This window comes from Elaeis guineensis, chromosome 7 (genome assembly GCF_000442705.2).
Source record: "Elaeis guineensis isolate ETL-2024a chromosome 7, EG11, whole genome shotgun sequence".
NCBI classification, from domain to species: domain Eukaryota; kingdom Viridiplantae; phylum Streptophyta; class Magnoliopsida; order Arecales; family Arecaceae; genus Elaeis; species Elaeis guineensis.
The window spans coordinates 97,513,444-97,530,417 of NC_025999.2; the positions used below are offsets into that span (position 1 = coordinate 97,513,444).

General features: G+C 36.5%; 1 protein-coding gene across 5 annotated transcripts; it reads left to right on the forward strand.

Moving 5' to 3' along the window:
* LOC105048202 (cyclic nucleotide-gated ion channel 1) lies at positions 1-16,198 on the forward strand. Of its 5 annotated transcripts, none has more exons than XM_010927430.4 (9): positions 1-366; positions 2,092-2,177; positions 2,499-2,649; positions 3,243-3,771; positions 5,769-5,981; positions 9,036-9,313; positions 12,434-12,545; positions 13,140-13,376; positions 15,297-16,198. In XM_010927430.4, the coding sequence occupies exons 3-9, from the start codon at positions 2,621-2,623 to the stop codon at positions 15,993-15,995; spliced, it is 2,097 nt and encodes a 698-aa protein (XP_010925732.1). In that variant the 5' UTR covers positions 1-366; positions 2,092-2,177; positions 2,499-2,620; the 3' UTR covers positions 15,996-16,198. The 5 variants fall into 5 exon arrangements, with proteins under 5 accessions (XP_010925732.1, XP_029121327.1, XP_010925731.1 ...); XM_029265494.2 differs by having other exon boundaries at positions 2,096-2,177; XM_010927429.4 differs by lacking the exon at positions 2,092-2,177.
* The last annotated feature ends 776 nt before the right edge of the window (positions 16,199-16,974 follow it).

A 16,974-nucleotide genomic window follows, 5' to 3' on the forward strand; every position in this document is an offset into this window, starting at 1 on the left:
TCCGCCAAGATAACCCGCTGCGGATAACATATCCGGGATCCACCAGCTGTGCGGCTCTCCTCTCTCGGCTGGGCGTTGACGGCGGTGGACGGCGGCGCTGCGGCGGTGAGTGTGTGGGCCCCATCTCAGGCATAAGTATCGTTGGACTTTCCAATCTGTCCGTTCTCCAGCCTCTACGACGAGGAGTTCACGCCCCGAGAAGCTTCAGCGAAGCTTCACTTCGTCTTTCACGGGACCATAACGACCGGCCAAAAAGTCGTAGATAAATAGAAGAGAAGAGAAGCAAGTAGTAAACGCCTCCATTTCGGCGAGCGATTGCGAGACTTCTTGCTCTTGGTCTCTCCCTCGATGGGCGAGGGTTAGCAGGTATATTCGTCTCCCCTTTCATCTGGTTTCCGTACTAGGGTTTCGTCTCCCGATCTACGACCTTTTTGGGATCTTTTCTTGGGCATTACAAGAAAAGATTCGATCTTTTTCCTTTTCCTTTTTCGGTCTATCTTTCGATTTCTTTTTTGTATTTTTCTTGTTCTGTTTGTTTTACAATTTTACTGGTTATTCTTAAGGTATATGAACAGTGATGCGAATAAATTATTTCTTTATGTTGTGCCGGTTTGATGGAGCAAAGAGGATTTGGAGCAAGATTTAAGGAAATCTGGTCCAAAGTTGGGATTTTGAGGTTTAAGTGAAGTCTATTGATACCTACAAAAAAAAAAGGGAACTCTATTGATTATGTTCAGAGTTCACTCCGTCCTTATGGTTCTCTAGATTTTTTTTTTCCTAAATTGTCTCTGAGCTATGGCTAGCTCTACTCACTGGCAAAATACCTGCTTCAGCAGATAATCCATGGACTCTGATGAACAGGTGAATGAGTACGGAGACTTGAATTGCCCTTTAAATTTCTGATGGTTTTGATTGCTTGATGGCATGGCTTCTTTCCAATTCTGGTCAAAATCCTAAAGCATTGATTGATTAGGCTTCCTTTTAAACTTCCATAGCTTTACTCAACAAGAACATATTAATCAAGGAATTATAGGAAACACATAACAATACTGAAGAGACTAGCTCACTAAAAAACGAAAATTATGAAGGCAATTCCAAAATGAACATGTGACTTGCAAATAGTATCCAAGATAAGAATTATCTATTTAGTTTCCATTGCTTTGCCAAAACTGATCGGTGTGAGAGAGAAAATGGGTAACCAAAGGAGCTAAATTTTAATGTGTTGACTGCTATGTTGATTACCTAGTCTAATAACAAAGATGAAACATGTAATTTTGAAAAAATTCTGGATCACTTAGCATGTTGGATGCCTGGGTGCTTTCCAAATTCAAAGATTTTGATGCTTCATGCTTGGTGTGCAATTGCTCCAACTTTCAAATGCGTCACATAGAACACAGCATGATATCATTTGTACATCTTCAGCTTTTTGGTTCTTTCACCCTCAGTGATTAGAATGTTTCCTATTCCTACATATTTAGGTATTATAATGGCACCATTTTGTGTCAAAGTTCTATTGTCTTGTGATTTAGCAGAAAATTCTTTTCAGCTTATGGGCCTGTCAAGTCACCTAATAGTTTCTTGTGACAAAATTTCCCACAAGAACCTAGAGAGAATTATTTAAGTTTGGACTCAGATAACTTACCCAAATAGAACATAGGCATTACAAAAAAAATTGACTTATCTGATCAAAGAAGTTAAAAAAAGACAGCTTTGCAAATGATGGAGACTACCATGGCAACTCATACAGTGCAAGACTTTTTAGATCAAGAAGTGTCCTGCAAATGAACCCCCCTCCACCCTTTTTTTTTTTGCAAATGGAGACTTGTCCTTGAAATTGCATAAGCTTTATATGGGTAACATGTTCTATAGATGCTGGATGATGGCAGAAATAATACTATTGACGTGAAAGAAAATTTAACATGTTTTTCCACTCTTATGCACAGTCCTAAACCAAGTGGCTTGCTATGACTTGTTGCCCCATTTGAGTTGTTTGAACTAGAATTTTGAGTGGATTTTGTTTTCTTTTTAAATGAGTATAGCCATTCTTGTTGAACTTGTGGTGAATAAATGGTAATTTACATATTTGTAAAGTCAGAATCGCTGATCCCAGTGTGGAAGAAAAGGGTCTACCAACGCCTGCTTATAGATATTCAAGAATTCATATCTGCTTCCACATGGTATGTTTGTCATGCTCTTATGATGGTTTGCATGCTGTATGTATAATTCATAGCTGTCATACTGGCCTCCTTCCTTTTCGTTTATCAACACTCATGCATTAAATTGTTGCATAATTTGGTGCCTATTAAAGTGTTGCATAATTACGTCAAACTGAATATCCATAGAGCTGAAAAATTATACTTCATTACATGTTGATTTCACAACACTTAATCTTTATACAGGCCATGTTGACATTCTCTATCCTGTTGAGCTTGTAGCATTTATATATTTCTGGATTGCAAGTCTATGACATTGCTAATTTTCAATTGTCCTTTCTAAAGGTTGATATGAGCGATTGCTGATGACAATCAGACAACATCCACAATACGGAGCATTGTCATATTTGAAGACCTAAAGATTGGTCTTTGTACCAGGCAGTGCGTTGCAATAAAAAACTGAAGTAATGAATCATCGGGAAGAGAAATTTGTGAGGTTAGTCTTTTTCACAACTAGTGTCAATGCATGTCCATCTCTTGCATCTCCCAGCTATCTTGTGGATTTCGATACCCTATCTACTGATTAACACAAGAAATAAGCTACCCCACATTTGCTAATGGGGAAATAACTGGTCTATTGCTTGTTGCTAGTGTTTAGAGCATAAATAGCAGACTACAGAGATTTATTCCTCCAATTAGCATTGAAGACATTAGGGTCTATATTGATGGACCACTAGACATCAATTTTGCAAACTGAAATTTCTGGAATTCAAATCCCTTTTGTTTTTTGGTGGACCACCAGACGTCAATTTTGCAATCTGGAGAAAGTTTATTTCAGCCATGATATTCTTTTGCTTATTAAACAGCAATCTCACCTTTGTGAGAATTGTGAAGCTTTATTAATTTTATGGTACTCTACTTTTCCATATTCCATGCTGCTGTTGGATATGCTTACATGCAGATAATGTAACACATATATAATTTTTCTTATAATTATGCATTGATGGTGGTTACATTCATTCAGTCTTTGCCATATGTTTTTCCTAGCTTGCAGTGGGCCTGTTGTTGTGCTGACTTATCTATATGCAGGTTTCAGGACTGGAATTCAGAGCAATCCCTGAGTTCAGAGAAGATTTTTTCAGGAACAAAACAGATAACATTTGGTTCGTTAACAAAGACTTTTCAGAGAGGATTTGAATGGGTTAGAAACATTTTTCACTCTCTGTCTTTAAGTAATTCATCTACAGAGGAAATAAAGTCTAGAAAGAAAATTCTTGATCCTCAAGGACCATTTCTTCAAAGGTGGAACAAAGTATTTGTCATATCCTGTGTAATTGCAGTGTCTGTTGACCCGTTGTTCTTTTACATCCCAGTAATCAATCAGGACAATTGCCTTGAATTGGATAGAAAGTTGGAAATCACAGCAAGCGTCTTGCGTTTCTTCACAGATATTTTCTATATACTTCACATCATTTTTCAATTTCGAACTGGGTTTATTGCTCCTTCATCTAGAGTATTTGGAAGGGGTGTCTTGGTGGAAGATCCATCAGCAATAGCCAAACGATACATATCATCATATTTCCTAATTGATATTCTTGCTGTGCTTCCCCTTCCTCAGGTACTAGACTTACTCTGCTGTATTATTCTATGTATTCCTATATATTGCAACCAATCTTTTTAGTTACGGGTTACTATCTGATTAATTTGTACCTTTTTTTTTTTTTTTGGGTGTGTGGTTAACATATTTTGAGATTAAAGACTAATATTTTGCATAAGTTGTGACACATGATTTCATTGTAAGCAGCTCTTAGTTGATTCTAAGTTAAACTTTTTATTGCTTTAAAATAGCATAATTTGTACTGAAATATTGTTGGGCATACATCTGAACCTTCATTATGAAACTAAATTGATCTTCCAAATGGCTTCAAAATAGTAATATGTGATGAAATTTTTCTAGATGCTACATTTCCCACCCATAAGATGACAATCCCCCTTGAGTAGTAATTTGTAAATATCCAATTTAGTGTCTTCAGTGACTCCTAAATGTCCTTAGTTTGATTCTGAACTAAATCTATGAAAGTTAGTATGCAACCATAGTTTTCTACGATTAAATTGTTGGGTTATCAATCAATTTCTTTCCTTGTTTGAAAGAAAAGTAGGATGGCATTAAAGCTTATAACTTTTGTTGTTCTTGATCCACTATTATCTTGAGTCCTTGACCACCACCTCAAAAGTAAATCTCTGTTAACTATTCCCATTTATTAAACAAAGTGAAATCCAACTAGAGCAATTGCCAAATGGTCAGATTATTTCTTTGCAATATCAAGTTTGTTAAAGAAGTCCAAGATTGTATCAAATTCTGATATTTACCCTTCCATAGTTCCATCATCGAACTGTTTATCAAACCACTAATATTCTGTGCATTAATGGATCTATTCAGGAAGCCGGTATAGCTAATGCCATGCTTCAGAGACTGATCCAAAGATCACAGTCTTCCATGAAAAAGTGCTTTTGTTATCCTGTCTACCTTTTCTGCATATTCCCTAACTTATGAATCTGAAGCAAAGGGTTATCTTTTGAGAAACAAATTGTGACTGTGCATATTTAGCTTCTTTCGCTTTTAAGTTTCCATATTGTGTACAAACTGCAACTGTTGAGAATCTGTCACCCCCTCCACTCACAATGAGTTGAAGTTGCCTGATTGTTGGATTACCTTTTGAAGTGTGGGGACTCCAGAATGATAATCTTTCACCATATAGGAGTCCTCTATGTATGAATCATACATGAAGGAGTTATTGACTTTAGAATTCCGTCTTCTTGTAGAAGTCCTCGTAAGCATCCTATAAAGAGTTCTTTTTATGTTCTTCTGTTTACTAAGTTTGGTTACAACAGTCTGCAACTTGTATTTTTGAAAATTAGGCATATTTATGAAAGAAGAAAGAGTCAAAGCAGAATATCTTTACTCTCTGCTTTGTTAAGAATAAGAATAATGGTTGCAGGTCATTAGATTGAGAAAGCAATATCTTGTTCTTTCTTATAATATTTTAAAGCAGATGCAATGAATGGAAGGATATGACTTAGAATGGTTAGGTGCATACAGTGAAGTGATTATATTAGGCTCTTTATGGAGGAGCTTATTTTTGATATTGATTTTCTGTCATTCTATGAGTCCCAGCTGACACTTGCCAGAAAAACAATGCCGAAATGTTTGAGCAATGTCTACAATTCTTTTCCCCTCAAAATCGTGCCATCTCTGCCAACTTACTTATTTGATTTATAGGGCTGGAATAATTTGGAGCTTCGATTGCTTGCATGTAGCTTTTTATTAGATTGATGTGTATATTGTGTTTTTACTTGTCCTTTCTACTTTCTGGTCTGGTTCCTGTTGTGATTCTCAAACTTCTTTTTTGGTCCATGTGATCTCATTTGTTTCTTTTTGTGTATTACATTCATAATTTGCTTATAGATATTCACTTCAACATCCCCCCAACCACCACCACCCCTGACTTAAAATGTCATAATCTAGTTAGGATTACTCATCTTGCTGTGGTGCGAATACTGTTTGTTTCCTTGAAAGGTGCTAATGATTATTAATTACATGTTTTTTGTGCTCAGGTGGTTGTCTTGATTGTAATACCCAAACTGCAAGGCTCAGCGCTCCTGAATGCGAAAAATGTTTTGATGTTTATTGTTATATGCCAGTATGTGCCAAGACTTGTTAGGATCATACCTTTGTATCTTGAAGTTACAAGATCTGCTGGCATAATTACTGAAACAGCATGGGCTGGGGCTGCTTTTAACCTTTTACTTTATATGCTTGCAAGTCATGTAAGCCCACATATCCTGGCTTTTCTTTTGTAATTCTATCAAATACAATTTTATTTTTTCTTTTCTTTTTTTTTTTTGAAAGTATACATCTCTACTTATACCAATTCCTGCCTTAGTGCCACTTTGCTTGTTTAACTTGTGAATATTTTTTAAGTCTTCTGCAGTCCATGAATAAACTATAATGTAATCTATATGTTGGAAGTTGCACTGCATGCAAGAACACCCCCACACCCCCAACCAGAAGAAGAAATCATATTGTATGCATATGTTAAATAAGTGCCGTGATTAGATCATACTTTTTTATTCCTCTTATAGGTCCTGTCCTATCGAATCCCTGTGCTGCCTTGGTAGCTGGAATCTTCTACCTAGGGTAATGCATCCACTTTGGAATCTTTCCAGAATCTTGAACCTGCATTTGTTTCTTGACCGCTTTCTTACCAAGTGTTTCAAAAATATCCTATTCTGTGCACCTGCATCTGCTTCTGATTCTGGCAACTGAGGTGATACCGCCTCTGTGAATTGGCTTTGGCAAGAATGACAAGGGGACTACCATTGGGCTATATGTTAGTATGTAACTCTGGTGTAGGCTAGTGTAGATAATTGCACCCTTATGTCATCAATCTCAGATGTCACATTATGAAGTTATGGATGAAGGTGAAAATGGGTTTGGGCAAATGATGATTGGAGGAATAATTGGGCCTTAGCTAGGAAGATAATTGTCAAGTCTATTCTTTAGTTAATTGAGGACATTTGCAAAAGCCTTGCAAAAGATTTTTTGTTGGAGAAAGGATGCAACAAATTTCCTGGAGTGGTTGTTAGTTATGGTAGAGGAGAACATGTGTTGAGGCACTAACAAGGCTTCATTAAATATTTGAAGAAAATGACATTTGGTTGTTTTTATGAGATATTTTTCAAAGAGATTATTAAACTACTGACCAAAAAAGAGATCATTAAATTTGCAATTTGTAGCATGCATCACCAGTCTTGACATTTAGTTTGAGCTCTTTACAGTTGTTAACTTGTTATAATATCTGATTGCTATAATGGTAGAAGTTGTACTTCGTCTTTTTTTTTTTTTTTCTAACCATGATTGATGAATCTAGGAGAAAGTACCATAAAGTAATAATTGGAAATAATCTTAAGGATTAGGTCCATAGAGGACTAAAAGCTTATGCAAATTAGACAGTACATCTGTGCTCTCTTAGTAGTGTGAAGATATTGTAGGATGAGGTCAGAGCCTTTATTTTTGATGTAAATGGTCACAACTAATATTAATTGTTTCCCCAGAATATGTTCTTCTAGCATCTTAACTCTTATTTGAGAACACTCAGAGTGACAATTGAAGATGTTCTTATTGCATAAGACCTGGTTGATGATAGGGACCACTTCTGATGGTGGTGTGACCAAGGATATAAACATTGAATTGAAGCTATCTTTTTAACTTCTAGGGCTAAGAGGGGCTACATGTGGAAAAGCATATTCAACGAAGTACCTTTTTTTTTTTTTTGTTTACTCAGTAAATTTTTAATTATAAATCACTAATTAATTTTGATAATCTATATGCTAGGTGCTCTAGAAAATATAGCCCAATTATCTCCATGCACTACTAATTTTTCATGATTAATAATTAATTTAAAATATTTTCAATTAAAAAATCGTATTAAATTTAAAAAGTTTGAAAATCAAGTTCTAGTTTATGTTATTGTAGTTACCCATTGGGGGTACTTTATATATGTATGTGTGTGTGTGTGTGTGTTCACCCAATGAGAAGTTTTTTTTACTGGGTTATTTTTCATGCGCATTCAATTTTAGGCATTTGTTCAGGCGAACTTAAACACCAAGTGTAGACATCCCCCTAAGCATGCTAATATTTCTGTTCTTGAGTAGCATTTTTAATTTTTAACTTTTTCTTTGAAAATTCCATGGCAAAATTGAAAAGAAGGGGAAAAAACTTTTTGTCCTGATGTGTAGATTAGAGTAAAAACTATAAAATTTGGCATGATTTTCCCGTATTTTTCTAATTTTTGGTCATTTTTGACATGAAAAACAAAAAAATAAAGAAGAAGTGAGATCCTACCTCTTCGTTGTTTGAATTATGCTAGAATGGAGCCAAATCTTCTCCTAGAGCACTCTCTCCCTCTCCATGGTCAAATCCTTTTGGGGGACCCTTTTTGTTGTCTTGGGCTCAGGATGTAGGCAAACTGCCAAATACAGGTCAATATTGCCTGGAACCAGGTGGAACCAGTTTGGGCCAATTTGGACCTGCATCTGAGCCAACAAGCAGTTCTGTCCCCATTCCTGGCAAGCTGGTTTGGGGTGTACTGCTCGATTTAGTCCAGTTCAGCAAACCTTGCTTCACATCTCATTTCTTTTAAAACATATGCTTAAGGAAAAAAGAAAGAAAAATCTGTTCCTCTAAAGAAATTGGTCAGGAGTGTTTAAAACATTGTTTTGCACATAATCATCGTAAATGCATTTTCTAGTTGTTGATACACTACGGCAATCATTTTTAACAATGCTTTCCATGTGTAAATGGAGCTAAGAAGATCGAGTGAAAATACAATCTCAAGGAAGCCACATAATCTTCTTTATAGAAAAGAAAGTGAAGCAGAGAAAATAACTTTATCTAGCCAATCCTTCCACATGCACCACCTATAACTTACTGAACCTAACTAATTCTTCCTTACTGGGTAAGAAATAAGATTTCAAGTTTTCCTTTCTGTAAGCCCAATGATATGGTACTCTCATAATCATCATCTTTTATTTGCTTCAAAGTAAAGGAATAAAAAGATCTCTTTAGTGATATGGTCAGTACTGATACATGATGTACCACTCAATCTAAATATGTATTTCTAGTAGTTGGCAATCTGATGGCAATCATGCTCAACAATGCCCATGATGCACTACATGGATGTAAGCAGTGCAAATAAAATTTTGCTTGGTTATCAGCCATCTGTGACACATAATGCAGCTAGCAACTTCTATAGAGCTGCCTAATTCTTGTTGACACTAAGTAAGATTGTCATTTGGACTCATTTGCCTTGATTTCCATAGGTATTTGGAGCATTGTGGTATTTACTCGCTATTGAACGACAAGACACATGCTGGAGACATGCCTGTAGCAAAAATAAATGCACTCCTGACTCTTTGTACTGTGGTGGAGAACATAAAGGAAATAATGATTTCTTGTCGGTAGCTTGCCCTTTAAATGATTCAAGTTCAGATGTCTTTGACTTTGGAATATATCTATTAGCTCTTCAAAATATTGTCCAGTCAAGGAACTTCTTGGAGAAGTTGTTTTATTGCTTTTGGTGGGGACTTCAAACCCTGAGGTTTGTCCATTGAAATATCATCTTTCTTTTCTATCAAAAAACTTATCTACTTTCAGGCTGTATGTTTTATTACCATAATGATAACATGAATTCTTTAAGTTTTCTTGTCTTAGATGTTGTCTGTAAGCATATGTAAATGCTATCAAGTTTCAGAGAAATGATTTCTTTCAATAATATTTGTTTGTGTCTCACTGTTATTTTGTGCCATTCCTAGAGTACATGTAAAGTGGAGAACTTTAGGAAAGTTGTTCTGTTATTGGAGAATACCTCTACTGCATTTCGGCAGCAAAACAGAATAAGTATCCCATGCTGTCTGTGGCTTCTTTGTGGTGATTTCTTTTTTAATCTTCTGTGCAGTCAAAGAGATGTTTATTGGGGATGCAGTTACATAAGAAGATTTAAGGAAATCAGATATAAGAGTGACATGTTCAAATTCAACTCTTCTTTTGGGTGCTTTGTATCTTGAGGTTTAAAAGACTGAAAGCTCTTTCTTTGATTAAAAGATGCCTATGGGTGAAAAAGTATCTGCACATAATATGCACAATTGGGTCTTTAGGAAGCAACATCTAGTGCTTTTATAACAAGTTCAGAAAGATAAGTCTGAGCCTCTTTTAAAACCAAGTGAAACTTTTTCTTTCTTTTGGCAGGAAAAGATTGGTCAGAACACAATCAGAATCTGAACTATTATTTTGAAATAGCTGATGTAATTATTAATCTGTCAAACAGTAAAAACAGTGTCATCTAGTGCATGAAAATAACATTTTTATAATAGAGTTTGTTCAAAATGATAAGCTATCAGCGGTTACTCTGTAAGTTCCAAGGATGACAGTTTTGTAAGCCTAATAAATGCTTGAGGTTGAATCATTTAAGAGAGTAATATCTTGCATAGTTCCAGATATATCCAGCCAGGTTGTGTTGTAATTGCTTTTGTCAAAGAAAATGATGTTGGGGGATAACAAGGTATTATGAAACCAAGGTTACAAGGACAATTGTGGAATAAAGAATACAAAATGCTATTAGTTGTTCCTAGAAATTGACCAAATTTGCAACAGAGCTCTCATAGATGATGTGCCTTGAAAATCCCAGTAAACCTGATAGCCAAAAAGAAGAGTAATTATCCTATTTAACTTGCAAATAGAATTTCCTTCATGGTATTAAATAGTATGGTATTCTTTTTCCCACCAAATACCCAATGCTAAGGGATGCAATCCCAAGCAATCAAGCCGTGCCCTTGTTGATGATCAGGTGGACATTGCAAGAAAAGTTTCCCTAATGAACTTGGAGAATGTTGAAATATGCCTAGCTGGCATGTTTGTCTTTCATGATACAAACGGCAACTATAGCCAATTATAGATGCCATATCATTGTATCCATATTTTCATTGCAAGCACTATTTCATACTTGGATAGATGCTCAATGCTGGAGAAATTTTCATGGTTAATAACCAACAAAAGCCTCAAGGCAAGCAAGTATATTCCACAATTCAGGAAGATTGTGAAAGAAGAATTTTATTGTCATTACCCTTTTCTTCTTCCATCTTTCTGCTTGAATTATTGATTCTACTTTCGTTGGTCAAGTTCAAGAAATAATTTGCATGCAGTTTTAACATCATCTTCCGTAATAATAAATTCATAAGATGGTAGGCTTAGCACATGGTTAGTCTGGCCAAGGAAATATTTAAGAGGTACCTCTTCTTTTTATTTCAATCTGTTATTTAATCCCAATATCCCAAACAAATTACCAACTTTATCAATACTCTTTCAGTTCGACATTGATGATTGCAAGTCAGAGCAGTCTATTAGAAAGTAATATCGAAAGAATGATGAGGAAACCTGTGCTGTGTGACTTGTGTCTTTAGGCTCTATCATGGGAACAATAACCAAGAACAAGTGCACTCTGAATCATGTCCTAGTGTTGAATTAGAAGTTTTTTACTTTAATTGCTATGAGTTCCCTGAAAAGCTATACTGTACTGCTGAACCTGTTCAGAACCATGACGTTTGCATATGGAGATTACATGAACTTGAGTATTCCAAAATCCATATCAGACCATTCCTAATTTTAAAAAAGTGGAAACAATGCTTTCATTAGAAGTGATTCGAAATTCCATGAAGGGAGATCTGTCCCTTTGTCGAGAGGATGTAAGGATGGTCAGTTTTGATGAAAAAGGAAAAAAATTGTTGAAATAAGTCACAACAATAGGTAGCCAAGTATTACACTAAGCCACATCACCACTGCAAAGCAGATCTTTTTTGAGATGAAGAAGCCCTAAATTTGATGAGTTGTCTATTTTTTCATTTGTGTGTGTGCATGTTTGTGGGTATGCATGTGTACATCCATGTGTGCACAGTTGTTTCTCATGTCTCACCAATTTTTAATGACAAGGATCTTAGATCCCAATTACATGAAGTATCATAGTTCTTTACACACATATATGTACAAAATTATTCAGTGCTTGCTGCCCTCTTTAATAACTTTAAAGACATTTACCACTGATCATGTCACCCCACCTAAAAGTAAACCAAGTCCAAAAATATTCATTTAATTTTCTGTTAGTGAGGCTTCATGAGAAGAAGTAAGGTTGACAAATCAAGCTTATGTCCAATGAAGTACCTTAAAAAACTGAAGCTCAATTGTTCTAGAGGTGTTTTAACCCATGGATATTAATAAAATGAATAATTTAAGGGCAAAACTCACTGATTTTGGTTTGATTTTATTGGTAGTTTAGTAGCATCCAGCCCATTTAATATTGGTTCATATGAGCTCTTAGATGTAAAGATTATGATCAATAGCATGAATTCATAATTGATAGTGCCCAGTGTGCATACTTGGATTGTTTGATTGGTACTATCCTAATATTAATCATGCAATGCACTAACAATCAACCTCTAGAACATAAAATTTTTTGGATTCTAGGCATTTATAATATTTTATGTTATATCTAACACCTTGGATTCTCAATTAGATGGCTCATCTTGACTTCTGCTATAAATGAAATTTCATTTTATTGTTTCTGTCTATATTACTGTTTACAGAATGCCTATACTTTATCCTAAGTGAAATTTGTATTTCATTGCTTTACTTTTGGATGATTGGACCTAACATTTGGGTTTCTTTGCAGTTCTCTTGGCCAAAATCTGCAAACCAGTACTTACACCTGGGAGATCCTATTTGCAGTTTTTGTCTCCATCTCTGGTTTAGTTCTGTTTGCACTTCTCATCGGCAATATGCAGGTTATATAATGTACTATCACAATAAGTATGAATAATGTATATTCAGACTACTGTTGGCTGCTGCAATTCTTAATGAAGGGCTGAATACGTAAACAGTTAAACTGGAATGCTGACAGTCCTGAACTATATTTGTCCACTGCAACTCTCTTGTGCTGACCAATCTATTCTATCAATCATGAGATGGACTTTTTCCCATATATATGTTATGCTGTACTTGTAAGATAACCTTAGATTTTTAACCAAAAATGCTTTTCGGTTCTGTCTCCACAAGAAGGTAAAACATATTTTCCTGCTGATTGGCCTATATCACTATGTTTGCATCTTATTAGTTATGAGCATAATTCCCTTTCAAATAAATGCCATTGTTTCCACCTTAAGTGTCACCTCACAAAATTCAAGGATAAAATCTCATGTAAGGAGTCTTCGTGTCATCAAATGTCAAATAGCAATAAATATCCTATGGTCATTAATAGAGATTTACTATCTTACAGATCATATTGCTGTGCAATTATATATTTGCTGTTGATAAAAGAACAAGGTATACCAAGATTTATCCTGGTTGCAAGCCAAGTAAATTGCTTGTCCCTGTTACAGACGTATTTACAGTCCACCACCGTGCGGATAGAAGAAATGAGGGTGAGAAGGAGAGATACAGAGCAGTGGATGTCTCACCGCTTGCTTCCAGAGAGCCTGAGAGAGCGAATACATCGTCACGAGCAGTACAGATGGCAAGAAACAAGAGGGGTTGATGAAGAGAGTCTTCTCCGGAACCTTCCTAAAGACCTTCGAAGGGATATAAAGCGTCATCTCTGTTTGTCACTTCTCGTGAGGGTAGGTCATTTTTCACTGATATCTATGCTGCATTTTAGTGTTCCGGTGAGATTCATTAATTCTCCACATTTCTGCCAAGGAATCATAATAAGTATTTGATGACATTTAGGGTGTGTTCACTGTTTTGCTCTAAATTCATTTTTATTCTGTTTCTTGCTAACAAGACTAAAGGAGCAAAGACAAGTTGCAGCTTCCTATAACAATGCCATTTATTGTTGTAACAGCTTCTTAGGTAGTTCTAATACCCAAAAGAGATGCACACAGTACATCAGTAGTTCAAACTTCATCTTGTGGGAGATATCACACTCAGCTTACTTTATTCACCATTGTGTTCTTTTGTTATGTTTTTGATGCATGCATATGTATGTAAATGGTAAAACTATGTGACTTAGTTATAGCTACATTTGTCACAACTTAGGACCTCATCCATAAAGGCTAGTCGGAAGATATTATTTAGGTTCCTTAGTTTTGTATAGGTACCCAAGTTCTCCTCAGCGAATAACCAATGTGGGACTAAATATGCGCTCGTATGGGTCTTTATATACTCCCTCTGCTCGAGCTCTGACGTCTTTGCGAGGCTAAGAGTCTAGATCCATTCAAATCCAATCACAAACACCACAATCGGCTTATGGTCAACCTAAATGGACCCATGCTATAGTGTTTGTGAGGCCAAGCTCTACAACCGACCTGACAATTAAATTAGGCCTGTCCATTGACTGGCCTAGCTTCTACAATGGCCCAAAATTGGGAGAAAGGAAGATGCAGTGAGTGGATGTTTGTAGGATGTGTGTCATCGGTGGTCACCACCCTCAACAGTAGTACAACGTTCATCTACCATACCCTATGCAATATCCATCCTAAAAATGCAGACATCTCGTTTGTTCATCAATTTTCCAATGAAGGAGAGAGAACTAAACTTTATAGAGTGGAATGAAGGAAAACATGCAGGGAAATCTAATCAATGATGTTATCAGTTTATGGTCAAGCTGGAAAATAAAGCTAGCACCTACCAGCTGGATTTTGCAAAGATATGGCTTATCTCATTTATCCTCTGCAAGAGGATGACTAGTAGCATGAATCCAGTAGTATGCATGAATCCTCCATAAGTAATTAATACCCAATATTAAAATCAGAAAGGATTGATGGACTCATTACATCAGCCAAGCAAAAGATCATTTGCAAAATAAAATATATTATTCTATCAGACAATCATCATATACCCTTGATATCAATGTCCTATCCTTGATAAAGTAATAACTTCATATTTCTAGAATTTTTCATTGTAACGGACAGGAAAATACTGACCCTGCAGCTTTTAGGAAGCTCAATTTGCATACCAGAAAGTTGCTTTGTGAGTTGTGACTGCTAGCATTATCTTTTGAGCATTGGGACAGCCGGCACTTGTAAGTAAAACTCTGCTTTCTACTACAAACTTATCTAGGAAAAATGTAGATCATTGATCAAATTTTCAATCACAAAATCAATATCTAAGTTCCCAGGTAATTACGTCATCGCTATTCACATGCTTTTTAATTACCATGTTTGAATATCTTATTCCAAACAAAATCCTTTTAAGGAAGTGATAATAGATACTTACACACCAAGTTTCAACAAAAAATGAAAATAAAAGCCCTTTATGTGCATTTACTTGCCCACCAAAGGAAATAAGCATCAGCTTGCAGAAGACTCCTCCAGGCAGTCGATGGTGTAAAATCTATGAACTGTTAAAGTTGTCTCATTTATTATGTACCTTGCACCGAAAGATTTGATTTCCATAAAGACCATTCAGCATTCTTCATGAGGGGCATCCAGATATATAGCATTTCTCTTTCACCCCAGTCAAAACTTGATCATTTTGAAAGCATGCCTTGTATGTAAAAAGTGGTGAAGTTTTCATTCATCTTTTCGTCCTCCTGTTAGGTTCCAATGTTTGAACAGATGGATGCTCAACTTATGGATGCTATGTGTGACCGTTTGAAACCAGTTTTATACACTGAAGACAGCTGCATTGTTCGCGAAGGGGATCCAGTGACTGAGATGCTCTTCATCATGCGAGGAAAGCTAGAGAGTATGACCACAAATGGTGGAAGAACTGGTTTCTTTAATTCAGATATTCTCAAGGCTGGGGACTTCTGTGGAGAAGAGCTGCTCACCTGGGCTCTGGACCCTCACTCATCCTCTAGCCTCCCCAGCTCAACAAGGACAGTGAGGACATTGTCTGAGGTTGAAGCTTTTGCTCTAATGGCTGATGACTTGAAGTTTGTTGCATCACAGTTCCGGAGGCTCCACAGCAAGCAGCTCCAGCATACGTTCAGATTCTATTCACCGCAGTGGAGGACATGGGCTTCTTGTTTCATACAAGCAGCTTGGCGCAGGTACTCCAGAAAGAAACTCGAGGATTCTTTACATGAAGAAGAGCAAAGGCTGCAGGCTGCAATGGCAAGTAGTGGTGCAAATTCACCAAGCCTTGGTGCCACATTATATGCTTCAAGATTTGCAGCGATTGTCTTACGGACTTTGCGGCGAAGTGGAACACGCAAGGCTCGGTTGCAGGAAAGACTTCCAGTGATGTTATTGCAGAAGCCAGCAGAGCCCGATTTTTCTGCTGAAGAGCATTAATGCAAAGTTTTACGACATGGTGCAACATTTTTGCTATAATGCATTATCTTGAAAATCATTGATTCCATCACAAGTGCTTTGATTGTATTGTTCATAAGTAAACGTGAAAGGATTAAAAGTTGTACATAACAAGATGACCATGATTTGGTTTGTATCATTAAATTTTCAACATTATGGCCCATGACACCGCTGTTTAACGTGCATTAGTCTGCCCATACATTTTGTGCTTCAACATTGTTTGTGTACAAATTGTGCGACAACGATCCCAGAACAGGAATATAGACTAATGCTATTTGTAAATTATGAGGTACATGAGGAGAGTTAATCGGTGGATTAAAGTATGCCTGTTTTCCATATTCAGTTCCTTCTGTTTGGTATCCAGTCCGGGCAGTGGAACATGGTGGTTGCTTTTTTAACATCTGTTAGTTTAGTTTTGCATTGCATTATTATTTGGTAAAGACATAGTGATGACACCTGGCCTTTTGATTGTGACCAATGAGCTTAACCAAGGAGCTTAGGAGTAGGAACAAGTTCCTTCTGTTTGGTATCCAGTTCGGGCAGTGGAGTACGGTGGTTGCTTTTTTTTAACATCTGTTAGTTTAGTTTTGCATTGCATTATTATTTGGTAAAGACATAGTGATGACACCCGACCTTTTGATTGTGACCAAGGAGCTTAGGAGTAGGAACAAGATCGGCGGCAATCACCAAACTCTGTTAATGGCATCTGTATTTATTGCAGTCATTCAGCTTCCTCTGCAACTAAAGAATCACAATATTACGATGAGGCAAAGTATTAGGTTTATGTCAGTACCATCTTGCTGCCACCCACCCCTCTTTTGCCTCTCAGTCTAGTTTCTAGAGGATCCGGCAGTCTAGCTTCTAGAGGATCCGTAGGGAGAGCAAAGCACCACAAAAGGGGAAAAAGCTATGTTAGGGGAGGCTACTCAGAATTTGTTGGCATCTCCCATCCCCAAAAATA